Raw genomic sequence first — 21445 nt, 5'->3', positions numbered from 1 at the left:
CATAACAAGTAACTTCTAGTGAGAGAAACACACCATTGCAGTGCACAGAAAGGAGCTGCCCATCGCTGCAGTGCAGCGCTCCAAGAACCCAAGGGCTGGTCTTCCTGACTATGAGACCTAGACAGGGGGCAGCAGCACCAGTCATTTCAAATACAAATCACTAGAGACTGTCCTCCATGTGAGGAAATACATGATGAACGCTGACCAGGCAGGCAAATAAATGAACAAACAAGTTAAATCAGTGACAGGATCCCCCAACACGGCTGAAATGTAAATTCAAAGATGTGAGCATCATGATAAAGTTCATTACCATGACTTACATCCACTATATGCCCATCAACCACAACTGGAGACGTGGTCCTCTAGATTCATATAAACTCTAACAACCCTAACCCATACAACACAACTGGAGACGTGGTCGTCTGGATTCATATAAACTCTAACAACCCTAACCCATACAACACAACTGGAGACGTGGTCCTCTAGATTCATATAAACTCTAACCCATACAACAAAACTGGAGACGTGGTCCTCTAGATTCATATAAACTCTAACCCATACAACACAACTGGAGAAGTGGTCCTCTAGATTCATATAAACCCTAACCCATACAACACAACTGGAGAAGTGGTCCTCTAGATTCATATAAACTCTAACCCATACAACACAACTGGAGAAGTGGCCCTCTAGATTCATATAAACTCTAACCCTAACATCACAACTGGAGAAGTGGTCCTCTAGATTCATATAAACTCTAACCCATACAACACAACTGGAGACGTGGTCCTCTAGATTCATATAAACTCTAACAACCCTAACCCATACAACACAACTGGAGAAGTGGCCCTCTAGATTCATATAAACTCTAACCCATACAACACAACTGGAGACGTGGTCCTCTAGATTCATATAAACTCTAACAACCCTAACCCATACAACACAACTGGAGACGTGGTCCTCTAGATTCATATAAACTCTAACAACCCTAACCCATACAACACAACTGGAGACGTGGTCCTCTAGATTCATATAAACTCTAACAACCCTAACCCATACAACACAACTGGAGAAGTGGTCCTCTAGATTCATATAAACTCTAACAACCCTAACCCATACAACACAACTGGAGACGTGGTCCTCTAGATTCATATAAACTCTAACCCATACAACACAACTGGAGACGTGGTCCTCTAGATTCATATAAACTCTAACAACCCTAACCCATACAACACAACTGGAGAAGTGGTTCTCTAGATTCATATAAACTCTAACAACCCTAACCCATACAACACAACTGGAGACGTGGTCCTCTAGATTCATATAAACCCTAACCCATACAACAAAACTGGAGACGTGGCCCTCTAGATTCATATAAACTCTAACAACCCTAACCCATACAACACAACTGGAGAAGTGGTCCTCTAGATTCATATAAACTCTAACCCATACAACACAACTGGAGAAGTGGTCCTCTAGATTCATATAAACTCTAACAACCCTAACCCATACAACACAACTGGAGAAGTGGTCCTCTAGATTCATATAAACTCTAACCCATACAACACAACTGGAGAAGTGGTCCTCTAGATTCATATAAACTCTAACAACTCTAACCCATACAACACAACTGGAGACGTGGTCCTCTAGATTCATATAAACTCTAACAACCCTAACCCATACAACACAACTGGAGAAGTGGTCCTCTAGATTCATATAAACTCTAACCCATACAACACAACTGGAGAAGTGGTCCTCTAGATTCATATAAACTCTAACCCATACAACACAACTGGAGAAGTGGTCCTCTAGATTCATATAAACTCTAACCCATACAACACAACTGGAGAAGTGGTCCTCTAGATTCATATAAACTCTAACAACTCTAACCCATACAACACAACTGGAGACGTGGTCCTCTAGATTCATATAAACTCTAACAACCCTAACCCATACAACACAACTGGAGACGTGGTCCTCTAGATTCATATAAACTCTAACCCATACAACACAACTGGAGACGTGGTCCTCTAGATTCATATAAACTCTAACAACCCTAACCCATACAACACAACTGGAGACGTGGTCCTCTAGATTCATATAAACTCTAACCCATACAACACAACTGGAGAAGTGGTCCTCTAGATTCATATAAACTCTAACAACCCTAACCCATACAACACAACTGGAGACGTGGTCCTCTAGATTCATATAAACTCTAACCCATACAACAAAACTGGAGACGTGGTCCTCTAGATTCATATAAACTCTAACAACTCTAACCCATACAACACAACTGGAGAAGTGGTCCTCTAGATTCATATAAACTCTAACCCATACAACACAACTGGAGATGTGGTCCTCTAGATTCATATAAACTCTAACAACCCTAACCCATACAACACAACTGGAGACGTGGTCCTCTAGATTCATATAAACTCTAACCCATACAACACAACTGGAGAAGTGGTTCTCTAGATTCATATAAACTCTAACAACCCTAACCCATACAACACAACTGGAGACGTGGTCCTCTAGATTCATATAAACTCTAACCCATACAACACAACTGGAGAAGTGGTCCTCTAGATTCATATAAACTCTAACAACCCTAACCCATACAACACAACTGGAGACGTGGTCCTCTAGATTCATATAAACTCTAACAACCCTAACCCATACAACACAACTGGAGAAGTGGTCCTCTAGATTCATATAAACTCTAACCCATACAACACAACTGGAGAAGTGGTCCTCTAGATTCATATAAACTCTAACCCATACAACACAACTGGAGAAGTGGTCCTCTAGATTCATATAAACTCTAACCCATACAACACAACTGGAGACGTGGTCCTCTAGATTCATATACACTCTAACAACCCTAACCCATACAACAAAACTGGAGATGTGGTCCTCTAGATTCATATAAACTCTAACAACCCTAACCCATACAACACAACTGGAGAAGTGGTCCTCTAGATTCATATAAACTCTAACCCATACAACACAACTGGAGAAGTGGTCCTCTAGATTCATATAAACTCTAACCTATACAACACAACTGGAGAAGTGGTCCTCTAGATTCATATAAACTCTAACCCATACAACACAACTGGAGAAGTGGTCCTCTAGATTCATATAAACTCTAACCCATACAACACAACTGGAGAAGTGGTCCTCTAGATTCATATAAACTCTAACAACCCTAACCCATACAACACAACTGGAGAAGTGGTCCTCTAGATTCATATAAACTCTAACCCATACAACACAACTGGAGACGTGGTCCTCTAGATTCATATAAACTCTAACAACTCTAACCCATACAACACAACTGGAGAAGTGGTCCTCTAGATTCATATAAACTCTAACCCATACAACAAAACTGAAGAAGTGGTTCTCTAGATTCATATAAACTCTAACCCATACAACACAACTGGAGATGTGGTTCTCTAGATTCATATAAACTCTAAAGTGTGACACACACCAAAATCAATCACCAGCCGCACCATGTATTGTTTTAAAGCCATCATGCAGCTTGATAAATCACTGCCTCTGGTCTAGTCAAGCAGCACTTTTACCTGTTGATGAATCACAGTGCAATCGGCATACAAAGGCACTTCAGGCTGATCACTTGTGACAAACTGAACAGGCTATTAGAAAACACAGGTGGCATACGTGAGTGAAAGAAGTTTATTCAGTGACTGAAGTAAGATGAGTCTTGAACCCTTATACAGAGATACATCTGATGTGCACAACCCTGCAGTGTTGACTAATTTCACCAGGGATGGACTTTTCAATATAGTAACTGGACATACAATACAGTAACCCTACAGTACAATACAGTAAGGGCCATGTTTGGAATAATAATAAGTCCTATTGATGCTTACCACATTGCTGGTCTCCTGATCGTTGTCTGGTACGCAGGGGTAGTGGACGTAAAACATGTCATTGCGAACCATCTTCTTCCTCATGCGGCAAGGCCCTTCAGTCATCTCCAGCAGAAACTTGTCCAGGTGGGACCCGATGGGTGGCCCCCACAGGCCCCTCTCCCTTAGGAGTTCATACTCAATCTGAGCCCACTCCTCAGAGACGTACTTCAGAGCATTCTGCTGTCGCTGAGTGGGGCAAGAGCAGGACACGTATTATTATTATAACAATATTGAATCATTACAAACCAGTGGAGCATGGAATATACAGTTGCCATACAGTGTAGGTTAGCCTAAGAAAGTATTCAAGCTGTAGACTGGATTGATGCAGGTGATATAGATGTAATACAGTGTAGGTTAATCTAAGAAAGTATTCAAGCTGTAGACTGGATTGATGCAGCCGATATAGATGTAATACAGTAGATTACATAACATACCTCTTGATATTCTTTATACTGCATGGCCACCAAATCCCGCACAACAGCAATATGGGTGAACATCCACTGAAACGTCTCCTGGGGTCAAATATCATTGGGATTTTAGACATAAAAGATTCACTACAGATCTGCAGGTTTGTTCCAGTTACACAATTACTTATGCATGAATGGACAGGATCCTCCATATATCCCTTATCCAAGCGCTTCTTTAAATAAATGTAAGAATATAACATACATACATGAAGTCCCACATTATTCCTACACTCCCATATACTTAAGAACTGAAGAATGTTTCATCACAAGTGGATCTCAAGATAGATGCATCTCAGTTGTGTGACATACCTATGTACCAACGTCTTTACTACATACCTGTTGTCAGGGGCATGATTTGCCACTGGGCGATAACTAAACTGCTTTTTATTACTGATATGCGCAATACACTTTATACTTGGAGTAAGCGACATGGTTTTATAGTGGTATGGTGTATACATACTGTACTGCACCTAGAGCCAGACAGGGGGCAGTGTGGCTGTTGGGAGTTCAATATATAATGCACAGCAGCCCATACCTGAGCAGAGAGGTTATTCTTGTTTAATGCACTCTCCTTCCTGTTGCGCCTCGATCCAGTGAGCTTGGAAAGACCGAAGCCACTGCTGACTCTGGACAGCTTGGACTGTGCGACTGGAGCGATAGCCTCGCCTCTGCTAATGCACTTCTTCTCATGGGCTGTGCAGGTAAAGAGCACAGTCAAATACATGGCACCCTCAGCAGGGACTATAGCTCAAGCACTTCAAGAGCAAGGAAACATCATTAGCATCCCAATACAATAGATGTTAGACTGAAAAGTTGGGTTCAAATCCCCTTGCCAGAATCAAACTGGTTTAGATACCTGCCTAAATGACAGCCGAGTCGAGCTCCAAGTTCTAATCATGGAAGCAATTCTTCATTCCAATGTCTGTATTATGTAATGCAATTACGGGAAACTTTCTCAAGGATTGTACGACTCCAACTGCCGACAGGCCATAAAGGACACATGTATTATTTTGTAATGTATAATGAAAGGCAGCAGTCAGGCCTGCCACAGTAAATGTATCTGCTGTTGAAGCAGCTCTGTTGCCCTATAGGAGGCAGTGTGGTATGTTGCCTCACCCAGGTAGTTCTGCCAGTTCTTCACAGCAGCCTCCTCAATGTGTACTCGGGCTGTGGCAATGTCAATGTGCCCGCGATCGTTTGTGGGCAGAGGCACTTTGAATATATCCTCCAGTGCCTGCTTCTTACTGAGAATGAGCTCTGTCCACACTCTGTTCACTGCTTTCAGCAGAAGCTGCCGTCCTAGTGAAGAAGAAACAAACACCGGGGCAAAGAGAAAACATCAGCCGTTTCAAAAGGATCTTTAAACAAACAGCACTACATCTTTGAAATCCATAAAGCAACATTTCCTGAGATCATCAGAATAAGATGACCAATAAGAAGAACATATCGATCAACTGACTAGAATACAAACCTCTTCACTTCTGATGACTGGGTCAGATTTTAAAAAGAATATTGATATCCTCTTTTATTAAATAAACAAAAATACAGGCTGGCTATAGTGAAATCCTCACTGTAGTTCTTTTTATCATTAAATATATATTTTTACAAACATACATGAACTTGCACTACTCAATGTACTTTCAAATGCAGATATTAAAGTTACACTTGGATTCATTATTTAACTGAGAAGATATTTACCTTCACTAACATCTTGATTGTGAAGGACATCTGGTTCAACGTCAGAGGGCATCATGATGTGCCACGTTGTCATTCTAGCTTCTGCCTCCAAGCCAAATCCATCCACACTGCTGGTAAAGGTAAACATGGAGCGAGTTCAGTAAATATGAACACTTTTCATTGGGCAATTTCCGTGGAGCACCACACAATACATCCTTTTTTCTTTTTTTTTTTAATATATAAATGTAGTAGTCGCCAATTGATTTTTACCCCGTTTTTCTCCCAATTTGAAACAGCCAATTATTTTAGGCTCAGCTAACCGCTAACACCCCTGCGCTGACTCGGGAACAACAAAGACAAACACACGCTGTCCTCCGAAGCGTGTGCCATCAGCCGACCGCTTCTTTCTGCAAGTCCACCATGCAGCCACCTCAGGCAGGCCGCAGGCGCCCGGCCAGTGCAAAGGGGTCGCTGGTGCGCAGTGAGCAGAAGACACCCTGGCCGACCTACGCCCTCCCCACCCGGGTGACGCTTGGCCAATTGTGCACCGCCCCATTTGTGGGGATTGTAGTGAATTCTACACACATTTGCATGTGTAGGTTATAGAAACTACTGACACTGGTATTCCCTTTAGTGTACTTCAGACACACCAACTACTATTGTTTGTGCTGCCATTATATTACCCGTTCAATGGCTGGTGTCTAAATATTCAAAAAATATCTCTTATCATTTCCAATGAGGTTTCCCTAATAACTATTCCTCCACTGTATAAGACTGACCCTCCTAAAAAAGCTAAGCCAGCCCAGCTATCCTCACCTCCCTGCATGGAGGCTGATGAAGCAGTGCGCCAGGCAGCCCAGGAACTAACTATTCCTCCACTGTATAAGACTGACCCTCCTGAAACAGCTGAGCCAGCCCAGCTATCCTCACCTCCCTGCATGGAGGCTGATGAAGCAGTGCGCCAGGCAGCCCAGGAACTCCTGATCGTGGTTCCCGGGGCCCAGAAGGAGGTTCCTGTTGACGGTGAGGACCCGGAGCGAGTCCAGGAGAGCCACCTGCTGCGGGACAGTCTTGTGGGGTCTGGAAAGTTGATAGAGGATGGTCCTGTTCAGGCCGTGGTAGATGGAGTCCAGCGACAGACCTTGAGATCTTCTCTTAGACTTTAGAAGGGAAAAAGTTGTCCTGAAGTCACTAAACAACTCTTAAAACCAAGACTTTTTTCAATCTCTTCAAAACCTTTGAAGCATATATTTCAGAAGAACAAGTTACATTTGTATTTGTTAAAGAGATTTGTCCCAATTCTTTATTGTTTCTTGTAGTGATTTTATATCATACATGTTGTCTAAGCTCCATCCAACATGTTAGCCAAAGGCTGGTACATATTTGGTTTGCCCAAGGACTGATGCAGAAACCAAGGACAGCACAAATTTTCCAACTATTTCTGGGGACTGCTGTTGCTGATAACTTTCCAGTCAGACCTGTTACTGAAAGATGTGCCCCACCCCCAAAGCACGATTGGACACTGGGAACCCAGCTTCCAAACTCAAAGTCCGGTTTGTAAATGGACAGATTTGTAGTTGATGTGCCAGATTTTCTGAAATGAGCCTTTTGTTAAATGTGTCACAGGGAGAGTGTAAAGAGGTGTCTGCAGAACTTTGTAAAGACTATTATCTGTGAATCTTCTGATATTAACTTTAAATTATTGATCCCAGATATGTAGATTAAATGCTCTCTTAAAAAGAAAATATAATACAATATGCATACTGTAGGACACTGCACTTTATTAACAGTAATTAACTCTATTACTGCAAGAAAATAAATTACAAAGGAACAGGACTAGCTTTGCTGGCTGCATTCGGGTCATCCACGAATGCAAAAGCATTCCTTAAATACAGCTGTCGGCAAGAAGCTTCCTAGCTGTCCAATCAGCTGAATGCATTCCCTCACACCCACTACAAGAAACTTCATACCTGTCCAATGAGCTGAATGATGAAGTCTACGACCACCTTGGACTCCCTGTTGAACATGCCCTGCCACAGTTTGTCCACGACTCGCTGAGTGAAATAAAACACATTGTTCACCAGGACCTGGTAACTTCCTCCACTCGTGATGGGCAGAGAGGCATCTTCCCCTGAAAGAGGATGGGAAAGATCAATTAGAACACTTCACAGATACTGCAGTACAATCAGCACACACAGATATTATTCATGGTTTTATTAATGACTAAAGTCCCACTTTTGGAAGACTGGTCCCAGTGTCCCTAGAACCTTTCTTGAGATGCTATCTCATCCCGTTTTATTTCCCGAGCACACAGAATATTGTATTTTCATACAGGCTGCTGTGTTACCATATCTAACTTATCACAGTACAATGACACTTGATGTAACTAGAGCAAAGGTTGAACGACCAACAGCATTAACAAGCAGCTGTACAGCGCCATGTAAAACTGGAGAATTACTGAACAGTCAACATTCATATTTGCAACCAATCAGGAAATTGGGGGTGGGTTTATCCACTGACTGTTGTAAAACGAACTGGCGACTATCCTCGTCTGAATCATCACTCCCACTGTGTGAAGAGGTTAGTCTAACAAGAATGACTCATACAGGTACCGTTGGAATTATTCTCTTCAACAATTACAAAAAAAAGAAATCACATCCGCGTTTCATTTTACCTTCCTTCTTTAAAAAATATCTAAGTAAGCTTCCTAGAGGCAGGATACATCTCTCTTTAATTTGGTGACACCTGTATTATAGAAGAAGTACATTTTATTCTGCAAAGTTTAAGAAAACAATAGAGACAATGGAGTATTCATATTTTAGAATAATGCTATCTGTTGCATATGTGTGATAGCTATATAATGTATTTTAATTTATCACAGCTATCAGTTCAATAGAAGAAAAACAACACTGATAAAAACATGTTTTTCCTTCAGCAAAAGAGGCAAATATCAGGTCTCGGAATTTCAACAAATACAAATGTCCTTTTCTTTTCTTTTTTTTTTTTAATTTAGTTGTTGCCAATTATTTTTATTATTTTCTCCCAATTTTGGAAATGGCCAATTATTTTTAGGATCAGCTCACCGCTACCACCCCTGCGCTGACACGGGAGGGCGAAGACGAACACACGCTGTCCTCTGAAGCGTGTGCCGTCAGCCGACCGCTTTTTTTCACACTGCGGACTCACGATGCAGCCATCCAAGAGCTACAGCGTCGGAGGACAACGCAGCTCTCGGGCAACTTACAGGCAAGCCCGCAAGCGCCGGGCCAGACTACAGGGGTCGCTGGTGCGCAGTGAGCCGAGGACATCCTGGCTGACCTAAGCCCCCCGCTGGAGTCAATGTTTACTTTCCTGGCTATGGTTAAACAAGAATAGAACACAAACACATTGTAGTACATCCTGTGAGTGCACTACTCCAGAGATCACAGTGAATTATTAATATATTGTAGTATATCCTGTCAGTGCACTACACCAGAGATCACACTGAATTCTTACTATATTGCAGTACATCCTGTGAGTGCACTACTCCAGAGATCACAGTGAATTATTCATGTATTGCAGTATATCCTGTCAGTGCACTACACCAGAGATCACAGTGAATTCTTAATATATTGCAGTATATCCTGAGTGCACTACGCCAGAGATCACACTGAATTCTTAATATATTGCAGTATATCCTGAGTGCACTACACCAGAGATCACAGTGAATTATTAATATATTGTAGTATATCCTGTCAGTGCACTACACCAGAGATCACACTGAATTCTTACTATATTGCAGTACATCCTGTGAGTGCACTACTCCAGAGATCACAGTGAATTATTCATGTATTGCAGTATATCCTGTCAGTGCACTACACCAGAGATCACAGTGAATTCTTAATATATTGCAGTATATCCTGAGTGCACTACGCCAGAGATCACACTGAATTCTTAATATATTGCAGTATATCCTGAGTGCACTACACTAGAGATCACAGTGAATTCTTACCCAGCAGGACCTCAGCGGCGAGCAGGTGCTCCATCACACTGTCCACAATGGAAGTCTGAAACTCTTTCTGTTGGGTTCTAGTTGACCTTTCTGGTGAAGCCTTCCAAAAAAGAACACATTTATTAAAAACAACAATACAAAAATAATAACAATAAAAAGTGTCCCTAACATGCATTCCCACCACTGTTGTAAATATACCCCAGGATTCTGATAAACTTGCTAAATAATGTCCTTCGCGAGTTCGTAACAACTTGACTAGTGGGTCCCCATAAAAGTATGACACACAGTTTACTTCATATCCCTGTGTACACACGGTCCTTTCTTGATGTCAAGTAAAGAGCATTCTGTTTTCTTTTAAATAAATTGTTCAAGTTCAACTAACCCTCTGAAACACCTCATCAGTCATTTCCAAAGGAGTTTATTCCCACAATGAGTTGCAGAAGAAAACGGGACACCTTAAAAGGATCTGATTCCAGAAAAAAAAACCATAGAAGGCTGATATAGCTCCTCACCTCCAGCAGAAGGTCAATAATGGGAGTCTGCTTGCTGGCTGGTGTCAAGCAGAGGTTGTCCATGATGAGGACCCTCATGAAGTCAAACACATACTTCTTGGCCGGGTGGTTGGTCAGGTAGGTCTTTGACCCCACATTGCAGTATTCAGACTGGCTGCGGTTCATGCCAGTGTCGGCAGTGAAGGTTTTAAACTCTTCTGCAGGAGAGCCAACTTCATCATCTAGATCACTGACCTGAGGAGAGACAAACAACAACAACAATAAATAATGTAACCCTTAGGAAACTCTGTCTGTCTAAGAGCAGCGCATGCAAGTGCAAACTGAAAATCATACATGTGGTCACATTACTGAATCCACTAGACATACTTATACAGGAGTTGAGAAAGCCTCATGTGTAAGCAGCAAGTTTGCCTTCAGAACTGCATGATACTGGGAGCACATCTTTAGAGATTTCAGTGCCTTCAGAAGCTGCATGACAGTGATAGCACATCTTTCCCCTCAGTGCAGCAGCTGCACTCACCATTGTGTCCATTAAGACATCCTAGAATAGCAACGTTTGCAGAAAGCTGCCAATGGAAAGATCAACTATGGTTGCAAGTAGGTCATGAAGGATATAGACACCTGTCTCCACTCAAACAATGTGCTGGGAGTCAAGGGTCCTATTAAATCCATTCTCTCATTCATTAGCCAGTCAATGTATATTTGAAGCATAACTGATTGGCTTTGTGAGTTCAACCAGGGGTTTTATTGTGCTCTCAAAATGAAGGTATTATCAGTATTTATTTTTTGTAATAATTTAGTGTGACTGTGGCAGGAATGGCTGAGGGTCTGACGTCACGGCAGAAGAAGGGACAACCAAAAACAAAAAGGTATTGTGCAGTGGCGCGGGCGCCGTTTTATTTAATGAATCCAAAAAAATAAATAAAATATTCAAACAGAAAACACTCGCTCACAGAGCAAAATAAATAATTAAACAAAAAGAAATCACTAACACAAAAACACAGGTCAGGCTGGGCAGATCGCCGTCACTGTTCCTGTTTACTGTTAGTTTCGTTTTAATCCTCTCGCTCTCCGTCTCTCTACTCCAAACACCCACCCTGAACTGGAGAGCTGCAGGCTTTTTATATTCAGGTGACCATCTCCCGATTAGCAACTAAATTAATCACTTAATTAATTCGGGAGATGGCCACCTTCTGCACGAGTATTTTTCATTACACCTGGCAGAGGACGAGCACCGATCTCGCCTCTGCCAGGACACGTTTTAAAAATAAACAAAACAATAACACGGCGCTACGCCGTCATTTAATCAAAACAAAACATACGGCGCTCGCCGACATAAATACAATACACTAAAAATAAATAAACAATACAAAACAATCTGCACAGGGGCGGAGGGGGAGACCCCGATCTAAAAATAAATAAACAAACAATATACAGGGCTGCTCGCCCTGTTACAGTGACCAATTATTATTTATATTTATTTATTTTTCCCCCAATTTGGAATGTCCAATTATGTTTTTTTCTCCTCATCACAGCGAGTCCCCACACAGGACAGTTAATAGATGAGGGTTAATACCAACAGGCTGGATAATGAGCAGATAACATATTTAACAATACACCAATATTTCTAAAGACATTTCAATTTAAATTGTGTACCATCTCTGAATAGGGCCGGATGTTGAAAGGGAAGACTGTGGCTGCCAGCGAACAGAGGAATTCGGGGCTGATCCACATTGGAGCTAGATCTGGAACATTGTGATAGAGATACCGGAAGAACTGCATGAGAGTGACTGGGTACTCCCGCAGCCAGGACCCCTCCTCCTCAGACTGCCATGGCTGCAAAACACACACAAGCAGGATTGGAAACAGAACTGCGACACCAGCACTGAACATTTAAACTGCTGTCTTCTAAGGGATAGAGATGCTAAATAAACATTCCCTCTGTTAAAAAGGGGCTTGTCTAGTAATCACAAGCCTTGGTTTTAGGTGGATTTATACATATGCAGATAGTAAAAAAAATGTTTTGTTAACAAATATATTTAAGTGTTTCCTATCTGTACACTGCACACCCCTGCAAGCAGCACACTTACTAGATTGAGCATGCTCCTGAACTAGAAGAGTGTTTCCCATCTGTACATGGCACACCCCTGCAAGCAGCACACTTACTAGATTGAGCATGCTCCTGAACTAGAAGAGTGTTTCCCATCTGTACACGGCACACCTCTGCAAGCAGCACACTTACTAGATTGAGCATGCTTCTGAGCATCCCGAGCAGTAAGAAGGCAGCCTCAGTGCAAACATTATGAATCGATCCCACCGCAGGTCCACTGGAAGCAGGAACTCCAAAAATAAATGTCCAGATGGAGTCTAGATCAAACTACAAAGAAAATGCTACTTAATGAAAACTGATTGGTGTAACTTAGCACTGGCCATATTTATGAAGCATTAGCTTGTCAGTAAATACATAGGACAGCAATACATTTATTGGCGCTGAAATGCTTTATAATTCAGCTCCAATATGAGTGTCTGATATCCCCTGCAATGAGGCAGCACTAAGGGTCTTATTTACAGATGCTGCCTGATTCTCTGGGATTAAAGCTTTGGAACAATGAAAGCAAAATCATTTTTTACTGAGCAAAAGAGAATAGAAATGGATTCAAACCAAGTTTTATTAACCCCCTAAGCACATACTGTATCCAGGACCACCATCGACATGCATGCACACAGAGAGAGATGAAAGATAAGGCAGGTATTGAGAGACAGATGAAAGATAAGGCACGTATTGATGCACGGAGAGAGAGATGAAAGATAAGGCAGGTATTGATGAACACAGAGAGATGAAAGATAAGGCAGGTATTGATTCCAGTAGTTCTGTTTTATGTTATTTTTCTTAGTATTTCTAGTAATAAAATCATTTAAAACTCATCATTTACATTTTGTATTTTATTTTTGGCATAATGTATGTGAATTCTTCAGGACACCAATAGTTGTGAAATTCTGTCCAAATCAAATCTTCTTAATTCTTTTAGACAGTACTCATGTGCATATTGCCATTGTTTACCATAATAGCATCATCTTTGGCAGTAAGGTTTATTTTAACATATTAATGACCTTGGATTTCAGCTTTACTATGAAAAACCCTTGAGCTCTTCATGCAAGAATGAAATCCTAAGATTGGGGAAAAATGTCAAAAAAAGACAGCTGTTAGCATTTAGAATTCTTTAACAAGCATTCTTATGAATCAAGGGATTATTGATCATTTATGAAGAAAGGGATTATTGATCATGAGAATATAGTAGTGTATGTGTATCAATGCAATGCACAACAAGAAACAAAGCAGCAGAGTTAAATAAACCGGACTGTCCTGACAGTTACCTGCAGGTTCCCAGGCAGCTCAGCGACTGGCTGCTGCAGGAACAGGGCCATCAACAGGAAGTACAGCTCGGGGACGTTGGTATGTTTGGGTAAGAAGGTCTGAAGAACAGGGAAGCCCGGGAAGTGACAAGCATCGCGGTTAATCTCCCGCACTGTGGATCTACCACCTGCACTTCTACCAACATTGAAACCTGGGTTTGAAAAACAAGCCAAAAAGAATGACATGCAAAACGCCACAGGCATTCACTTTACCAAGAGCGCAACACACGGTAGATGAAAATACAGCAATGAACTCAGTATTGTTCTGCTTTATACACTGTACAATGAAATACTCTGGTAAGAAGTCAAGACCTTCATCAGTGTACAGCAAAGCAATAACAGAAACCTTGAATCCTCAGTGAACAGTAACTCACATCACAGTTGGCACAGAAGTTTAAAAGGGCAGAAACTGCTCCCTTTGCTTCGAAGAGTATGGTCTCTGTAAGTTAGCCATGTGGATACATAAGACATGCCTCCAACATTTGTCTGCAGATCAATCAATCAACCTTTCAGTCTTAATTTCTTAAGCAACGAAGTGGCCTTCCGTTACAGACGCCACTGCATGCTAAGTTACAACCCACTCAATTAAAGAGGGTAACAGAAATAAGCCACAGCAGTAAGTTTGCATTGTGTTTGTGCATCCCTACCTAGTACAGTGCCGATCTTGTTGGTAAGCACAGAGTCGGTGTGGTCCAGCCAGCCTCCCCCTGTGAGCCCCTCCTTGAAGCGGGTGAGATTGGGCTGGTTGCTGAGCAGGACTGCGAGGATCCTCATGGCAGCGGTGACTGTGCTGGAGTGAAGATGCTCCTCCATGAACATCAGGAGCCAATCGAAACCCAGGATCTTCACCAGGTCCTCACAGGCTCTGCACAGGACAGACAGGCTAGCAATGTGTGTTCCTGGTCTGTTACAAGGAGCTCTAGGAACTAGAGTATGCAGGGTTACAGGCAGCAAGTCAAGTGCACACAAGTGTATTTGTATTAACCTAATTCACATTGAATATATTGCTTACGGTACCCTTTTCTGTCCCACATCTTATAACAATACAGTCTTTAACATGGACCAAAAACAGACTTAATGTTCAGGCAGGCAGAGTGAGATCACGTGCATTTTAACAGTAACGTCAGAAAGTGTAAGAAATCAGTAAAACGTTAAGGTTCTACCAAAAATGTGCTACTGCACAGCATTCACGTTGTTAATGAAAACCTTTGTGTGTGTGTGTGTGTGTGCGTGCATGCATGTGTGTGAGCGTGTGTGTGAGTGAGCGTGTGTGTGCGTGTGTGTATGTGTCAGTGTGTGAGCGTGTGTCAGTGTGTGAGCGTGTGTGAAATGATTTCAATTTTTAATACTGATGGATGCAGATGGGTGAAGATGGGTGAAGCCCAAGACCTCGGGTCTCACTTACTGTGCATTAACAGTGACCTTCTCCTTCGAGGTGAACAGCAGTTTCAGTAAGATGTCCAGCAGACAGTTCCTTAACAAGATGAGGTTAGCAGAAAGAAGCCCCCCAAAATCATCTTCATTTCCTGAGGAGAAAAAGCACATTCATGAAATAAAGCATATTTCATGTTAGCGATAAAACTTCCTTTTAGAAATCACATCAACAATAAGGTACAGCTTCAGAATATACAAACGGTAAACTCATGCCACTAGCCAAAGCTTCTCGATGGCTTTCTAGATAAGTTATGAAGATCATTTGAATACAAACTTTAATGAATGAGATAATACAGTTCACATGGCAAGTAGAGCAATCTGTCATATAGGAATAACAATCTGTGATATAGGAAAAGCATGTTCTGCCTGCAGCGTTAGTGTTATGATTGTTCAGTCCAGTTCTGAAGTCATTCTCAAGAGTTTAGCTCCATCTATCTGTTAAGATTAGTTCTGTGCAGTTCTGCAGTAATACTGAAGAGTTTACCTCCATCTATATTTTAAGATTAGTTCTGCAGTAATACTGAAGAGTTTACCTCCATCTATATGTTAAGATTAGTTCTGTGCAGTTCTGTAGTAATTCAAGAGCTTACCTCCATCTACCATTTCATCGTTTTTGACCTCCATTACCACAAACTTTTCACAGACTGCAAAGGTGGGCAGTGTTGAGGAAATGAACTGACCAAACCTGTAGATTCACAAAGAAGCAGCAACATAGTTCATATTCAATTTGCAAGTAATGATCACATTGTTTTGAAGCATTTCTAAAGGTAAGGACTGTGATAAAAGCTCTGTATTCGATGGTTGTAATTGTGCAACCTGTTCCATGGGTCTTTCGACCCACAGCATGATGCAAAGAAGCTTTCACAGATCACATGAATGATTCACTTCTAACCCATGTCAAAGTCTATAATGGATATTTCAGTCCCCAGGAGTTTGGTGCAGGTATGTGGTGGGAAACAAAAACACAGGAGGCTGTGGAAATACACCAAAAATAAATCTGCATCACAAAAGACATGAAACATGTCTGTCAACATGGAGAACGAAAACAGATCAAGCAGGGCTTTGGCTACTGTGACACGAAGTAGTTTCTTACTGACCTCATGGCTTACTGAGGCTGTTTATCCAAGCCTTCATCATACCCCTGAATCTGTGGGATCATGTATGATTGAGGATCAGCATGTGCTATCTCTAGCAGATCCCAATGGATTCTTTATATCTGATCTATAAAGTGCACTCTAAGGAGGCCTTAGGATTAGAGGATGAAAAGAGCAGGTGTACAGCATGTATTACCACATGCCCTTGCCTGATTCACATATACTAGAACACAGTACTGCGCTGTGTCTGAAACACTGGATACTTGACCTGTTATCCGATTCACATGTACTAGAACATCTGAGTTATTACAGAGTGTTGCTCACCACTGTTATTAGGTACCCTGTGGCACTTTCCTTATGGGAGGTGATTGGGAGTACCTGAGTACATCATTGCTGTTTGGAAAGCCCTGGAGCAGAAGACTGAGCACATTACTGATGGCTGCAATGGTGGGCTGGGACAGGGAGGTATCTCTTAGCGTGAGCAGCAACTTGGGGATCAGCTGGAACTCTCTCAGTAACTTGGCATTTTTATCTGCCTCACTGTGAAGGTAAAATACATGTATTACACAGGCTTTCAAAGCACAGGCACACTCAAACACAACAAACACAAAACAAATTGGATAATTTCTTCCATTCCTTTTGACCCTGGTAAATATGCTCTCAAGAAAGTATTTTCTTTTAAAAAACGTCAAGGCATTTGTATACATACTTAATAGAATTCATACGACACAAACGTATCTGCTCTCTGTAAGGCTACAGAACAGACACAATTCAGATGCGATTGTCCTTTATTCATCCTTTCTTCAAAAACATGCTGTGTGTCACAATATCAGACAATGCTTTACTGATAGCTCTTAACAATATATTAAACATGTTGGCCCTTTTAAATACTATAACCTGAATGATAAAGGCTGGAATCTGACCTTGATTCTGTAAGAAGTTCAGTGAAGTGCTCAAACAAGGACAGGTGCAGTTCATATGGAGCATGAAGCCAGACCTGCAAGCAGCAGAGTGCAATCGTTATACAGGCAATACAGTGAGCCACCATCACTACACAGAGAGATGTGCATCCCACTCACTGTCATCACACTCACAATCAAATAGGGGGGTTACTCTACAGCATAGTACAGCAAGAACAAACATTTCATCTCGAGTGGGGCAAGGGCTCACATAATTCCTCTCAGCTGCAATCGTGCTACCCAGACTAAGACTACACTTTAAACATCTGCCTCTGATTGAGTAGAGCATGAACAAGTCAAGAGTTCAACGGCGCAGTCTTCCACAGATGGAAATGGAAGCTTATTTGGATCATAAATCACACAGAAACTGACAGTGCGAGATTCACTCTGCTGACCCAGCATCCTGCATTGTAATCCCTGCAGATCTCACTTGCTAGGTTGCCCTGGCCAGGACATCGAGGAATGGCAGGTGCTACAGGACGTGGTGCTGCTCAATAGGAGGCTTTCCCGACTGTGGCCTAAATGCATCTCAAGCAGTGGGGTTCAGTAAATACTGCAGTTCTGTATGGTACTGGTAAGAGGCAGTTAGAACGCTGTCTGTGCAGACTGAAGGATACAGAACTTACCTCAAAATCACAGAGCAGATCTTGGAAGGCAGTGGAATTAGGAATGATGGAGGTCTCATGGCCGCTGTCCACTGTACCCACCAGGGAGAAGGTGAGATGGAGAATATGGCTGTTCAGAAGGGGGCGTTTCTTCTTCAGCAGCATTGCAAGTAACTGGAATTGCACGTACAAATAAACAAAGAAACACCATTTAAAGGAGGACCTAAAACAACAACAGGAACAAAAGCTATTCAGTACAAATCCCACTCTTAGTCCATCCCCCAGTGTGCAGAAGGACAGGATGGCTCAGGGAAGATTCCTGGTAAAATCAAACACAGGTTCCCGATTCAATCCCAGCTCAGCCACTAACTCACTGTGTGTGACCCTGAGCAAGTCAATTAACCTCCTTGTGCTCCGTTCTTCGGATGAGACGTAAAACCGAGGTTCTAGCGTAAGTGACTCTGCAGCAGCAGCTGTGATGCACAGTTCACCCCCAGGTCTCTGTAAGTTGTTTTGGATAAAAGCCTCTGCTAAATGACTAAATGATAAATAATAAGTAATCTAAACACTGACTGGAGATGTCTTTTATCACCAGTCATATGTACACTCCAACGTTAAATTCTACCCTGATCTGCTATGTCAGTTTGGGGCTAAAGGGGTAAACGTATCAAAGTCACAGTGAAACTGAGACAATGTTGTGCCAGGGATTTTGGTAATGACGATTACCATGTTCTAGGAAGATCAAAGATGAATATCCATACTTGTCTGATCATTAATGTCACAGCTGTATCTTAAATATGTTTTTTACAGATATGATTTCTACTGAATATACATTTCCATCTGTATACTCTGCAAGCCGTGTGGCACATATTTCCATGTGGGTCCTGCATGCTGGTACCTGATAGCCTTTGATTCTTTCCATCTCCTTGCTGGCCAGAGAGTTGCTCTTCACCACACACACCAGAGCTTTTACTGCAGCATACAGTCCCTCAACATCCGATGCCATGGCAACCAGGCCAAGGGTGGCTGCAGCTCCCCCGATATACTGCAGGTTCGTTGCAACTGGTTTAGGAACAAATTCTCTCACTCCTAATAAGAGAAAAAATGTTTTGTGCTACTACTCTTTGCATCAGCTTACTGTATATATATATATATATATATATATATATATACTATTAATACAGGCTGTGCATTGAGCTGTCGGTGCAGCTCAGTGTGTCACTCTTATATTAATACAGGCTGTGCATTGAGCTGTCGGTGCAGCTCAGTGTGTCACCCTTATATTAATACAGGCTGTGCATTGAGCTGTCGGTGCAGCCCAGTGTGTCACCCTTATATTAATACAGGCTGTGCATTGAGCTGTCAGTGCAGCCCAGTGTGTCACTCTTATATTAATACAAGCTGTGCATTGAACTGTCGGTGCAGCCCAGTGTGTCACCCTTATATTAATACAAGCTGTGCATTGAGCTGTCAGTGCAGCCCAGTGTGTCACTCTTATATTAATACAAGCTGTGCATTGAGCTGTCAGTGCAGCCCAGTGTGTCACTCTTATATTAATACAGGCTGTGCATTGAGCTGTCAGTGCAGCCCAGTGTGTCACTCTTATATTAATACAAGCTGTGCATTGAGCTGTCGGTGCAGCCCAGTGTGTCACTCTTATATTAATACAAGCTGTGCATTGAACTGTCGGTGCAGCCCAGTGTGTCACTCTTATATTAATACAAGCTGTGCATTGAACTGTCGGTGCAGCCCAGTGTGTCACTCTTATATTAATACAAGCTGTGCATTGAGCTGTCGGTGCAGCCCAGTGTGTCACTCTTATATTAATACAAGCTGTGCATTGAACTGTCGGTGCAGCCCAGTGTGTCACTCTTATATTAATACAAGCTGTGCATTGAACTGTCGGTGCAGCCCAGTGTGTCACCCTTATATTAATACAGGCTGTGCATTGAGCTGTCGGTGCAGCTCAGTGTGTCACTCTTATATTAATACAAGCTGTGCATTGAACTGTCGGTGCAGCCCAGTGTGTCACCCTTATATTAATACAGGCTGTGCATTGAGCTGTCAGTGCAGCCCAGTGTGTCACTCTTATATTAATACAGGCTGTGCATTGAACTGTCGGTGCAGCCCAGCTACATACCTAGGTACCCAATGACGGCAGCCCCAATAGTGCGCGCTGGTCCATTTAGATGCCCTGCAGAGTTGTGCAACAGCTTGACTGGGGTAGCATTTTCATGGGAGGAAACGGTCAGCTGGGGAAGTCAATCAGAAAATTATTAGATCAACAACAACAACAACAACAACTGCTGCTGCTGTATCGGTTTAACATTCAATTATATTAACAAGGCTTTTAACAACATGATAGCTTTATGAATTGTTACTGCAGTCTACTTAAAAATATATTAAAATGTACACAAATATACTAAAAGCACCTAATTAAAACTAGTCTCAGTCCAAATGATACCAGTATGTAAAACGCATTACAGCAATGCTGGTAATTTGTAAGCAGAATGAAAAGCCTGGAATTGTTATATCCTCGCCAATGATGCAGGTTTAATCCAGGCATAGACAGTACATTGAATTGATGTGGATTCAAAATCATTCACAATACTATGTTGGTCCAGTTCACAAACTACCTGTAAAACTCTCTTACAGTGCAAGCGAGTGCTCACCTGCTTAGCGATGGCTTTGCCGTCCAGCTTGTTGTACACTTTCCTGATCTTGGCCACAGTGAGCGCAGACACAGAGAGTGCAGAGAGCCCAAAGGAAACCTTCTCCTCAGGCACCAGGGCCACAGGGCAGGGGGCAGCAGCTTCAGCCTTGGAGTCTTTACCTGCAAAGAGGAACGTGTCACAAGGTCTCACACACATTCCACACTAACAATGCAGCATTAATACAATAAAGTGCTGTGGAATTAGTGAAGCATTACTGTCAATTAATATACAAGTTCAATTGTATACAGGTGATGAGCTCTACAGAGGATCTTACACTTATTATAAACATGAGCCAAGCTCAATTATATACAGATGATGAGCTCTGCAGAGGATCTTACACTTATTACGGGCAGCAGTGTGGAGTAGTGGTTAGGGCTCAGGACTCTTGACCGGAGGGTTGTGGGTTCAATCCCCAGTGGGGGACACTGCTGTTGTACCCTTGAGCAAGGTACTTTACCATTACTTAATTGTACTACAAAAGCTCCAGTAAAAACCCAACTGTATAAATGGGTAATTGTATGTAAAAATAATGTGATATCTGTATAATGTGATATCTTGTAACAATTGTAAGTCGCCCTGGATAAGGGCGTCTGCTAAGAAATGAATTATAATAATAATAATTATTATTATTATTATTATTATTAAT

The 21445-nt window shown here is 42.0% G+C and overlaps 1 protein-coding gene across 4 annotated transcripts in view; it reads right to left on the bottom strand.

The window, feature by feature from the left end:
• Nucleotides 1–21445, bottom strand: part of LOC117403781 (WD repeat and FYVE domain-containing protein 3) — a 104273-nt gene that overhangs the window by 26569 nt on the left and 56259 nt on the right. For all 4 annotated transcript variants that reach the window (XM_058989513.1, XM_058989503.1, XM_058989508.1 and 1 more), the window contains 21 exons: nucleotides 20758–20918; nucleotides 20226–20337; nucleotides 18984–19174; nucleotides 18107–18259; nucleotides 17445–17518; nucleotides 16900–17061; nucleotides 16018–16112; nucleotides 15399–15519; nucleotides 14641–14858; nucleotides 13955–14145; nucleotides 12822–12956; nucleotides 12236–12415; nucleotides 10580–10813; nucleotides 10068–10167; nucleotides 8047–8207; nucleotides 7007–7236; nucleotides 6098–6207; nucleotides 5516–5698; nucleotides 4935–5092; nucleotides 4367–4444; nucleotides 3891–4118 (listed from right to left, as the gene is read on the bottom strand). In XM_058989513.1, the coding sequence (XP_058845496.1) occupies nucleotides 3891–4118; nucleotides 4367–4444; nucleotides 4935–5092; nucleotides 5516–5698; nucleotides 6098–6207; nucleotides 7007–7236; nucleotides 8047–8207; nucleotides 10068–10167; nucleotides 10580–10813; nucleotides 12236–12415; nucleotides 12822–12956; nucleotides 13955–14145; nucleotides 14641–14858; nucleotides 15399–15519; nucleotides 16018–16112; nucleotides 16900–17061; nucleotides 17445–17518; nucleotides 18107–18259; nucleotides 18984–19174; nucleotides 20226–20337; nucleotides 20758–20918 (3275 nt within the window). The remainder of the gene's footprint in view (nucleotides 1–3890; nucleotides 4119–4366; nucleotides 4445–4934; nucleotides 5093–5515; nucleotides 5699–6097; nucleotides 6208–7006; nucleotides 7237–8046; nucleotides 8208–10067; nucleotides 10168–10579; nucleotides 10814–12235; nucleotides 12416–12821; nucleotides 12957–13954; nucleotides 14146–14640; nucleotides 14859–15398; nucleotides 15520–16017; nucleotides 16113–16899; nucleotides 17062–17444; nucleotides 17519–18106; nucleotides 18260–18983; nucleotides 19175–20225; nucleotides 20338–20757; nucleotides 20919–21445) is intronic.

Source organism: Acipenser ruthenus, chromosome 2 (genome assembly GCF_902713425.1).
Source record: "Acipenser ruthenus chromosome 2, fAciRut3.2 maternal haplotype, whole genome shotgun sequence".
Taxonomy (NCBI): domain Eukaryota; kingdom Metazoa; phylum Chordata; class Actinopteri; order Acipenseriformes; family Acipenseridae; genus Acipenser; species Acipenser ruthenus.
The sequence above is the reverse complement of the archived record's forward strand: the minus strand, read 5'-3'. Positions and strand labels throughout refer to the sequence as shown.